The following is an 11,521-nucleotide window of genomic DNA, read 5'->3' on the forward strand; positions in this document are numbered from 1 at the left end:
GAGGTTTCATGCTGTTACCAAAAGAAGTGCTTTGCCAATTGCAATAAATATTCAGAGTCACTCAGAGCACTCTGCAAGTGCAACAGAACAAAAGCCTAAATGCACAATGAATCAATGACACCACAGAGGTGACCTCAATCTAGAATGTCCCATTCTGACTTTGCTGTGCTTCTCACATACCTCTGCTACGCCTAAATCAGATATTTTTAGTGTCCCATTGGTTGTTAGCAGGAGGTTCCCCGGTTTTATATCCTTGTGGACAATCCCTTGGCTGTGCAAGTATTCTAAGCCATCTATAAGCTGACAAAAGTACCTGCAGAGAGAGGCAGAGGGGAAAAAATCAAACACTTTTAGCCAGTAGAAAGGAGCTTTTTGCTGTGGTCAGAGACTCTGGGCCATCATTGTAACCCACACGCAGCCTGGCAGTTGTAGAGGCAAGTGTTTCATCTCATAATACCCAGAAATAATATTAATGTGCCTGAATTTCATTTAGGCTGTCTGTAATCTCAGAGATCTCTTAAACTAAAATGACAATATGACCATAAAGTGATGGATTTGCTGCTCTGCCGTGATTTGATCCTGCCAATGTTTTTGTATCTACTCCCAGAATTCTCAGGTTTCTTTCCTTGAGGAGTAAAAGGGGCTCAGCTTATCCCAGCTAACTGATCATGCTGGATATTGCCAATCCCTAATCCATCCCAAGGCCTTTAAAGTCTTTTCTGATGCTGAACTGTGGCTTGACCTCCATTTAGGCAGGAAATTCCCCCCTCACACCCCTTGGCAAGGCAAGAGCACAGGGACCGGGGGGGCTGTTGGGCAGCTCAGGAAGTAAAACAAAAATAACAGAAATATCAATAGAAGGATGGTTTTCCTCCCAGAATCTAAGGGCAATCCCTGCTGGCCACTTCAAGAGCTTTTCACTTTTTTGCAGGTGTAAAATGTGAAATTATTGCATAAAGCCAGGTTTGCTTTCAAACACAGTCTGAGCAGAGCAGAACATGCTCTCCACTCGAGAGAACACAGTGGGGAGAGGAACAGAACTTACCCGTGAGCCTGAAACACTGGAAACCTCTTTTCTGGGACACTGTCCAGCATTTCCTGCATCCCACACACACAGTACTCCATCACCATATACGTGAGGGCAGAGTTAAGGAAGCTCCAGGGTTAACACTCCTCAGTGTTGAACATTCCTCAGATGGGCAGCAGCCCCATCCCAGAGGGAATGGCTGCACTTCCCAAGTACTGAGGGAATGTTCCTCCAGTTCCCACAGGACAGGAAAGCACCTACAGGAAAATCCTTCTGCCAAATGAGCATCTGCAGCTCCGTGACCAGACCTGGAACAGGATGGGAACTCCACAGAATAAATAAGCTGGAGATCTCACAGGCATGACAGAGAACAGGGAAATACCTTGAAGTGGGCACAGAAAGTTGGGAACTCCCTGGCAGAGGAGCTGCAGCCCATTCCCCCAGTGCCCTGGATGTTCTGCACCTGAGATGAAAGTGAGCTCCCACCACCTTCCCCTAAGTTGGTTATTCCTCATTCCCTGTCCCAAACCACCCAGCTGTGTGCTCTATGGAACAGCTGCTGCTTACCCCCAGCTCCACAGGAGTATTCCAGTAGCAAGAAAAAGGATCCTTGGAGAGCTGAGAAGCTTTGAGAAACCACATGGATAAAAACAGTTACAACAGAATGCCAAGAGCTGCTGGCACTTTGCAGCATTTGTTCCCTTGCAGCATATTCCAGTTTTTATCTCTGTAAGCTTTAATGCTGGGGCCAAAAAATGGGAACCAGACTGCCTGATGTTGTATTTTCCTGTTTCCTCCTCTTCCTGGGCTTTTGAAGGAAAAGTCTGGCTTGGAGGGGACTGGGAGAACAGACCCTGGGACACTGGGGAGTGCCCTGACAGAGCAGAGGCTGCCAGGGCTCCTCTGCAATCCTGAGCATGGTCAGTTATTCCTCCAGGCAGTTGTCTTCTCAGCCTAAACCCAAAATAAGTTACTTTTGCCCCAAGAAGCCACCTGAGGTAGAAGAGGCAGAAGGGAGACTCCTGCCCTGTGTGGGATATGGGCTGAGAACTCTGCTGCCCCTTTCCAGCCAATGTTCCATCTAGCAGCTCCAAACACTGAAAACTCATTAAATTCCTGCTCCATTCCCCATGAGCTGCTCTTTAGAGACCCTAAAATACTCTAAATATACCCTAAACCAGAATTTACGATGGGCATGAAGACTCTTGGTAAATCAATAAAAGAAAGACAGAAGAGAGAGCTCCCGAAATTCATTCCTACCCTTCCTTACTCTGGAAGAAATCTGTGAACTACTTCTATCAGAGTGATTTGGAATACACCAACTGTCCCACTGTCAGGAGAATACCAGTGATGGTAGATAATCCAGACCAGCTCCTGGGGAGCAAAGAGGCTCAAGGACAGCCCTGGCTGGGTGTCAGTAACAGCCAGGCTGCTCCTCACCTCTCCCTGGTCACTGATCCACTTCAGGTTGATCAATCAGATTAGAGAACAGACTTCCAGGCTGGAGCAGATCTGTTACAGGTGTCCCAAGCTCTCACTTCTCCTCCTCAAGGCCTTCTGCTCCCACACTCAGCTGTACACATTGGTAATGGGATCCCTGGGGTGCTGCTCATGGAACTGGGTTCATTTTCTGCCTGGATGAGCTCTCCATTCACCACTAGCTCTGCACTCCCAGCCACAGCAGGCTAGCAAACAGCCTTAAATACTAAAAAGTCATTGATATTTTTAATCCAGTTGCCACAGCTTTCCCTTTCCCACAAAAAATCACTGAAGGTTTTTACTAGCTGAGTTGCTCAAATGCTGTCTTAACCTGAAGGGAGCCTACAAGAAAGATGGAGATGGATTTTTTAGAAGAGCACACAGTGACAGGACATGGGGAAATTGCTTCAACTGACAGAGAGGTGGGTTAGATGGCAGATTAGGAAAAAAATCTTCCCTGTGAGGATGGTGAGGCCCTGGCACTGGTTTCCCTGAGAAGCTGTGGCTGCCCCTGGATCCCTGGAAGTGCCCAAGGCCAGGCTGGACAGGGCTTGGAGCAACCTTGGACAGTGGAAGGTGTCTCTGTCCATGGCAGCAGGTGGAATGGGATGAGTTTTAATGTCCTTTTTAACCCAAGCCATTCTATGACAAAGAGCTCAAGCCTGCAGTGCATTTCCACCAGCAACAGAACACTCATGTGGGAACAGAATCCTTCCTTCCACAGCCCCAATTTCCAATCCCACAGTGCTTGTGCTGGAAATAAGGATTTTTCTTTTTAATCACCAATGGGAAAATTGACATCTCCCCCCAAATCCCAACTCTGCCTCCTGCAAGGAACCAACACATCCCTGTGCATGACTAAGGGCCCTGCCCCCAGGGCAGCCTCAGGGAAACAGTTCCTTTTCTGCTGGATCTGTTCCCAAACTTGTTCCCCATGTGGCTGCTCAAGGTCTGCTCTATCACAGCCCAGGACATGCAGCACAGGCAGTGCCAGTCAGGAGCTGGGGAAGGGCTTGAACAAAATCATGGATGAATTCCTGCTCCAAGTTCCAGTGAAAACAAATTCCCCCAGTTATTGCCAGAATCAGCAGAGGGAGGAACAAACTTTGTGAGAGTGTAGAAGCAGCTAAAGATAAAAATAACAAAGTCAACCTGCCCTTGCAAGGAAAAAGCACTGAAAACCAACTCTGGACCAGCACTGCTCAGAAAGTCCAGCAAGGAGCATCCTTGGAGAGATCCCATTTCCCAGTGATGGTTTTGGGTTGTCATCACCTGGTACCAACACACGATGTCTCTCTCGGGCTCCTTTTGCTGCCTCCTCCCTTCTACCTAATTAAACAGGATCTCTCTATCAATAATTGACTTGTAGTCCCCCTCACTCTGTCAAGGCCACAGCACAAGCAGAAGTTGTCACACTCCTTTATCCTAATGATCTGGTGGCAGAGTGTTTGATCTAATTAATGCACACAATTAAATTACTCCTTTTCTGGAGTACTGTAATAAGAAGACAGTAGTTAGAAAACACTGTCAAAAATAAAAGGATCCATTTATAACATATGCTACAAGGCATCAGTTCCAGGAACTTCCACACTGGTTCCAGACAAAGTGCTCTCAGTGTGGCAGAGTCACACAAAAGCCAGCAAAGTGAGGATAAAATTGCCTTGATCAGTGTCTGTGTGAATTTGTGTTCTTGTGGAAAGGCTGCCAGGTGGGCAGGATGGTTATTTTGCAGCTAAAGCAATTTAGCTGCAAAAATTTAAGCTTAAAAAACATCCAAAAGGGCCTTCCCAAAAGCAGAACTACAGCAGAGAACAGTGGGAGTTCAAACCTGATCAACAGCCCTGTGCAAAAGGATATATTTTCTGCTTCTCCTCGTTGTACAACACATCTACCAGCTGGATGACGTTTTTGTGCCGTAATCTCCGCAGGAGCTGGATCTCCCTGCAAGAAGAGACAAGGAAAAAGTTACATTTCAAAAGCTTATTCCCAACTCCATTTCTTCCAAAATTTCACCCAAACTTAACTTGACTGAATGGCTCAGAGACCTGAAGTGAATCCTGTGTTTGGGGGGAATAAATAAGATAAAACAGTGAGGAGCCATCTTCCCTTGGCTTGGGGAAAAGTCCCTCAAATGTCACCTTCTTCAGCTGTTCTGATCTTTGGCTCCAGGGATTTTGTATCTGCCCCAAACCACAGTTTAGTCTCTTTTGCATTAAACTCATCCTGCAAAATCCCACTGGATGCCAGCTGTGGAGAAACAGGCAGAGCAGGACAGTCAGGTCAGGGTGGTTCTGTTGGTGCCTGGCAGTGCACGTCCTGCTTTTCACTTTGTTCTGCTGCTGCTCCATCCTGGGCTGTGCTGAGCTCCCAAATTCTCCTTCCCAGCTCCCTTCCAGAATGATTTGGTGAGTGCTTTAAGCAGTGTGGTCACAATTCATCAGCTCAGCCTCTGGGAAGCAGCATTACAAGGAATTCTGAGCACAGCTTTGGAAGTGAGAGCCCCTGCCCAAAGCCAGCTCAGAGCCCCTCACGGGCACAATTAGCAGCTCCAGTAATGAGCTGGGGCCAGCACAAAGGCTGAGCAACAACCAGGAGCTGCTCCTTGGAAAGGGCTTCTCCAATGCAGGCGTGCAAGGAGAATCCTTACTGATCTTTTAAGGATACCTGAGCAGTATGAATTATTTCACTAGCAAAATTAAGGCCAGAGACTCCTTTCTCAGCTCTGGATTTAGAAGAAGCCACCAAGAGCTGAGCAGAGACCCAGGATACCACAGCAAAACTCCCAAGTATTGTGTGGACATGGCAGACAAGTCTAATTATAGGAATGACCAAAGGGCTGAAGTGGATTAAATTAGCACAAGGAACAGCAGCCAGTGTCAGTGTGGAGCTGAGGAGATCCTGCAGCATGAAGGGACAGGGCCAAGGGCTCCAGCCAGGGCTGCCAGAGGGGAGCAAACACACTCAAACACAACTGCTTTAAGGGCCAAATGTTGGGAACACATTTAAAATCCTGATCCCAACAACTCACTCCCTGTAATACAGCTCGGAAGCACACACACTAATTCCTCCCACCTTCAACAGACTAATAAATATCTCATATTTCTGTAATGAGTCCCCTCCACCCAGGAGAACTTTGAGAACCAATCCAAAATGCCAGTGCAGTGCCCCCACCCCTGGGGCAGAGGCCAAGCCACCCTTTTCCCAGAGGAAAGATTACTTCTATTTTTAGCCCCTCTTTCATTCTGGAATGCCCGAGGAGCAGGGACAGCCAGCCCAGTCACCTCCGATCCCATCTCGCTTTGCAAACCCCTCGAGTAGGGGAACACAGGTCTCACCTCCTCAGAAAAGGCCTAAATTTGATTTATTTTTTTTTTCCAAAACTACCAACAAAACCCCACCACAGCCCACTGCAAGTGTGTGACCAGACAGACTGCCAGAGGCCAAGGCCTGTTCCAAGTACAAACCCCTTGGAAGGAGACAAGGGGGGGAAAAGACCTAACTCGAGCTCTGTCAGATCCATTAAGCTCATCCTGGTGGATTAAGACTTATCCCCTGCAAGGTACCTGCTCTGGCAAATAACATGGGGTGTTGCTGCTCAGAACTGTAAATAGCAAAGCTGCCCCCTTGTTCCATGTGCCACACCATTTTGGAACACGCCAAAGGCAACCTGGAAAGCAGAGTCTCCTTCCTGGACATCTCCACTGTGAGATCCAGAGTTCTTCCTGCACCTTGTTCCCGGCCATTCCTGCCTAAACAAAACCCAGCAACACAGCCAAAAGATTCATTCCCTTCCTTTGGTTCACAAGGTTTTTCCCACAACATCCTGAAAGTTTAGGAAGTGCAGCACCTGATCCAGGACTGTGTGAGCCCAAGGGCTGGAAGTGCCAGGAAGATTTCAGTGTCACTTTTTCTCTTTCCTGTTCCCAAGGGTCCATCCACATCCAGCTCCTGCAGGGATGTCTGGCATTCCAAGTTCTATATCCATCACAACCTGGGCTCTTCCATGGAGCACAGGTCCCAGCATTTCACCTCTCAACCCAAGCAAACATCCAGCTCAGCAGAGGAAGTCCTTGAGCCACACAGCTCCAAGGGGAGCACATCTCTGAGGAGGAGGGATCAGCCCATTCCCACCTGAGCTCACACCTCCAGGGCTTCCAGCAAGTCCTTCCCCAGCAGAGCTGTCCCTGTTTGGAGGTTCCAGCTTGGGACTTGCAGACCCCAGGAACAAACTGTCACAGCACAGCCCTATAACCCAGGTTAACCCTCCGAGGAATTCCAAGGAGAACAAATTCCAACCAGAGCAATTGCTGAGGTGGTAAGTACAGCACAGGGCACTTGGGATCCCACAGAGCCCCAAACACTTAATTAACGTGTCAGGCTATTAGCACACGGCGTTATTAAACCTCTGCTGCTGCAGCCACAGGCTGCCAGGTTTTCCTGCCTCTTTTTGGCAATCCCACTAAACTCCTTTTCTTTTTCAGGGATGAGATTCTGCAGTGTCTGCCTGACTGAGCCACCTCCACCTGCTCAAAAGAGAAATGAGGATTCTCCCAATAGGTTTAAGGTAACTGTGTCCTACAAGTTTAAGCCCTCAACATCCTCTCCAGGACTTGGAGAGCCCTTCAGGGCTCATTTTCCTGGGGCAGAAGCAGAGTATTTTGGGGAAGAGAAAAATAATTTGATTAGATGCAAGTCCCAAACACATTTTAGTTGTAATTTCTGGGTCTCCAGAACACCAGGCGACAGAGCTGGGGCAGAGATGAGGCTGTGGCCTGGGATATCAGCAAGGAGTGACCCAAGGCTGGCATTAACATCCTATTTCCAGCCCAACATCTCCAGGTGCCCAAGGCCCAGCTCAGACCTGCATGATCCTCCACAGCTCATTACTGCACTCTCATTACTCCCTGTGTGTTACTGCTCGTGGAATTACCCAAGGGCCACTGTCTAGGAACCGTTTTCCAGGGAATTCCTTGGTTGACACACTATCAGCACAGCTGAAGCAGCACTGAGGTGTCCTGTGAGGGGGCAGAGGCAGAAGCCCACCACAATAACTCCATCACCTCTGCCCAACAGCCCAAGCCTCACGTGCAGCTTTTCCCTGTGTGGTAGGAAACACTGGAAATCACTTCAGTGATCAGATTCCAAGAGAGAAGGCAGAACCCTGGTGTGATCCAGCTCACAAAGTGCTTTCCTGCTGTCCTGTGCACAGGAGCAGTTTTTGGGCATAAAATCCTCAGAGCTGCTCCACCACAGCTGCCCAAAGTGAGATTCCAGTGCAATCTGGCTGTGCTGACATTAAAACACTGTGTCAGTGTCCTGTCCAGCACTACCTGGAGACACTTTGTTCCTCCCACACTGACGACTCAGACACCTGAGTTTGGTCATATATCTCACACTCGGAGCAGACACAGCTTTCACTCCCTCTCACAGCAGTGCTGAAGGGTTCTGATAAGCTCAGAGTGCCAGGGGACCAGGGAGCCACAAAATACAACACTTTGCCTTAAAATTCCCCACTGAAGCAGCAGATAAAGCACATGGATAGGTGGGCAGAGGGAAAAGGATGAGGGAACAGAAATAGGAACTTGAACTAAAGTAAACCCCTGGGTACAAGGCAAGACCTAAAATCTGCCTTGGTGTTTTGGAGCAGGTGGGGCTGAGCCAGGAAACATCCACAGAAAGCCCCTTTTAATAACTCCCTTAATGACCCATCTGATACTCACAGCCCCACTCTGGGCATGAATAAAACTTCCACGGAGTTCACCTCAGGACACAGGAGCATTCCCAAGGCTCTGAGAGCACGGAACTCTCCTGATGTGGGCAAGCTCTTTTTACCTAATTTACATTGAAAGCTTCCCTAAGGAGGAAACTATCTCCAGGTTCCCCAGTGGCAGCTCTGGATGTGCTCGTGGAGGGACCCAGGGACGGGCACTCAGCCTCCACCAGAAAAACAAGAAACATTTTATTACACATTAACCAAGTTTGCTTGGTCCTGAACCTGAGCCAGGACGGGAGAGACAGGGAGGTCCCAGCCTTGGGATGTGACTGTTCCACAGCCAAGGCTGTCAAGAAAGGTTGGAAGGCAAAGTGAGAGAGCTCCCTGACAGCAGTCCTGGGACAGGATGTGAAATATCCCACAGCTAAACTGGGAAATCAAAGTGAGGGACAGACACGGGACTCTGCAGGTCAGGGCTCACCCGCAGCACAACACCACAAGAGTCTCCTCGACCTCTCAGAGCTCTCCCTCCCAGCCTAGATAAACCCTCATGGGTTGTTTGGGCTGCAGAGGCTCCTGCAGGGCTGATAAGCAGCTCCTGGCAGGGCTGGGACACAGCTGCTGCCAGGTCCAGGGAAGGGAAAGTTCCCACAGCAGCCCTAGGGATCCAGCTTCTCCTGGGGTTCACTTCCATGACGGCTTTGTGCCCTGAGTAACCAGGTGTGGCAGAGGCACAGAGAGCTGACAACCCTTGGCCCCATTTTACAGCCACAGAAATCAGCTGGCGAGAGCCTTGAGTTAACTCCCAAAGACCTTAGAAATGAAGCCAAGGAAAAAAAACCAAAACTTCTTGTACCCATGGGGTCCCCCATATACTGCATTCTGTTCCAGCCACCTTCCACATGGGTGGGAGGAGGAATTGCCACCACAGAGAGCTCCAGGGCCTTTGGAACACCTGGGCAGACACAGGAATAACCCTGCGAGGACACCAGGTGTGTTTGCAAGGTCTCACCTTGCCCAGGTGCTGCTGGCTGGGAAAGGTGAGAGAACACAGAGGAACTGCTTTAAGAAACAATAATTTATAAATTAAATGACACCAAAGTGGTGCATTCCAGACTGTCCCAGTCCTTGGGAACCTGTCCCTTCCCTGTGCCCAGCCTCACCCAGAGCACTGGCTGCTGTTCAGAGGGAAGAGATTCCTAAATACCTGTGGATTAGGAAGCACTTCCACAGCAGAGCCACGCTGTCAGCTAGAACAACAGAGGAGCTCAGCTGGCAAACACAAACCAATCTCACCCCCTCAGCTCCCAGAGCTCCTTACTCACTTTTTCACGTTGGCCTCCCCGTTGGGGATCCGGCGCAGCTTCTTCTTCTTCAGGATCTTCACAGCTCTCCTGCACAGGGTCTCAGAGTCCAGCATCTCCTTGACTTTGCCGTAGGAGCCCTCTCCCAGCAGGTCTCCCATGAGGTACTTGCCGATGAGCTTGGCCCGTTTGCGCCGGGGCTGGTAAATGACCTCGGTGGAGTCGATGCGGTGGATGAACGTGTCCATCCCCACCGACATCAGCTCGCTCTCAGCAAACATTCCCAGCTGCTGGGGCTCCTGCAGATCCATCCTGGATTAAGTTCCTTAACCTGTTTTTTTTCCTTAAGCGCTCAGGGCTTTAATCCTGTTTGTTAAGTTTCCAACACTCCCTTTTTACTCCTTCTCGGGAAAAAAATATCCAGAAGATTGTACAAACATGAATAATAAAAAAAATAAAAAAAAAAAAAAAAAAACCAAAAAAAAAAGAAGGAAAAAAAAAAAGAAAACCAAACCTAATAACTGCTTCCAGGTCAATTGGATGCCAAAAGATCCCGGCCTGGCTCCAGAATGTCTTTGAAAAAGAACATAAATCTGTGACGGGACACACTCAGTTTGGGACTCACGTTGCTTCTGACCCGGTCCTGCTACCGGGGGCTCTTCCCAGTCAACTGGCCTTGACTGGGCCCAGTTTGATCCTAAAGAGTTAGGTCATCTCCGGGCCGTCAGGCCACCCCGTGGAACCAGAGCAGCTCCCAGTCCCTCTCGTGACTTTCCATCCCTTAGGAGCTCATGATTCCCAGCTGGGGTGGGAAGGTGTGCTCCCACCGCCCTCCCCGGAGCACGGGCCGGAGGGGGGGTGTTCAGCCGTTGGGGAGCTGGAAGCAAGTTTCCTTGAAGGAGTTTTCCGAAACAATTCTTGCGTCTTCGCTTTCGCCTACAAAAGTTTGAGGCCTTCGGTGCCTACCGAGAGCTCCCGGGGGCATCCTTCATCCACCGGGATTCCGCCCGGCACATGATGTGTCACCACCTCTGCTCCGGGTGTCAGCGGTGCAGGACAACACAACCCACCCCGGCCCCGTCGACCCCGGGGGGGGTCAGGGAGACCCTCGGCCCCGTGCCCCAACAGCCGGTTCCTCCCGGGCGCCTTCTGCCCGGTGTCCGGCTCCTCACGGAGAGGGGGTCAGGGATGCCCACCTGGCCCGGACGGTCCCTCCCGCACCTCCCACAGGTGTCACCGGGGCTGGCAGGGTACAGCGGGAGAGCAGAGAGGGGTGACAGGGGACAGGACACTTTCAGTGCGACAAAATCAGCGCCCGAGCCGGGACGGGACGGACTCCCGGGGGGGTTCGGTGACCTCCGGGCCCTTCCCGGCGCGGGCCGGGTGCTTCCCCGCAGGCAGCTCCGGCCGCTCCCACCGGCCCGAACGGTGAACTGGGGGAGGGGGGGGGCGGGCGACCGAGTCCCCCCTCCCCGCCGCCAGGCGGGCGAGCCGGGCCGGGCCCCGGCGCCGCGCTCCGCCCCGCCGAGCCGCCGCCTCCCTCGTCCCCCCAAGTTCAGGGGCCGCCCCTCGGCCGCTGCCCCCTGGCGCTCTCCCGGCCCCGGTCCCGGTCCCGTTCCTTATCCCGGTCGCGCCGCCCCGTTACCGCCCGCCCCGCCGCGCGCGCGCCGCCGACGCCGCTGCCGCCATCTTGTCCCCGCCCGCCCCGCTCCGCGCCTCGCGCCGCCCCGGCGCGCGCCCCCATTGGCCACGCTGTCGGCCCCGTCCCCGAGCGCTCGAACGCTGATTGGCCGAGACTGCATCACGTCGGGTTCCGGTTGGTTCTTTACAAGCGACCCTCCCACCCACTCCGGCCGGCGGCGGGGCTATATGATTGGTTAACTGAGCTGTCCGTCATCTCTATGGGCGGGGCTTGAGGTGAAACTCAGATGTGATCGTTCATACGAGATGTCCGTCGCGACTGAGCGCGGGGCTGGCGGCGGCGGCGCGCTGCGATAG

The 11,521-nt window shown here is 51.4% G+C and overlaps 1 protein-coding gene across 1 annotated transcript in view; it reads right to left on the reverse strand.

Moving 5' to 3' along the window:
• STK11 (serine/threonine kinase 11) overlaps positions 1 to 11,223 on the reverse strand; it is a 32,410-nt gene extending 21,187 nt beyond the window's left edge. The window contains exons 1-4 of the mRNA XM_041416057.1: positions 9,545 to 11,223; positions 4,364 to 4,447; positions 1,046 to 1,135; positions 181 to 313 (exon numbers count right to left, since the gene is read on the reverse strand). Coding sequence (XP_041271991.1) covers positions 181 to 313; positions 1,046 to 1,135; positions 4,364 to 4,447; positions 9,545 to 9,834 — 597 coding nt within the window. The 5' untranslated portion in view covers positions 9,835 to 11,223. The remainder of the gene's footprint in view (positions 1 to 180; positions 314 to 1,045; positions 1,136 to 4,363; positions 4,448 to 9,544) is intronic.
• Between the last annotated feature and the right edge of the window lie 298 nt (positions 11,224 to 11,521).

The sequence above is a fragment of the Onychostruthus taczanowskii genome, unplaced genomic scaffold, assembly GCF_017590055.1.
Source record: "Onychostruthus taczanowskii isolate IOZ18803 unplaced genomic scaffold, ASM1759005v1 scaffold106, whole genome shotgun sequence".
Lineage (NCBI taxonomy): Eukaryota > Metazoa > Chordata > Aves > Passeriformes > Passeridae > Onychostruthus > Onychostruthus taczanowskii.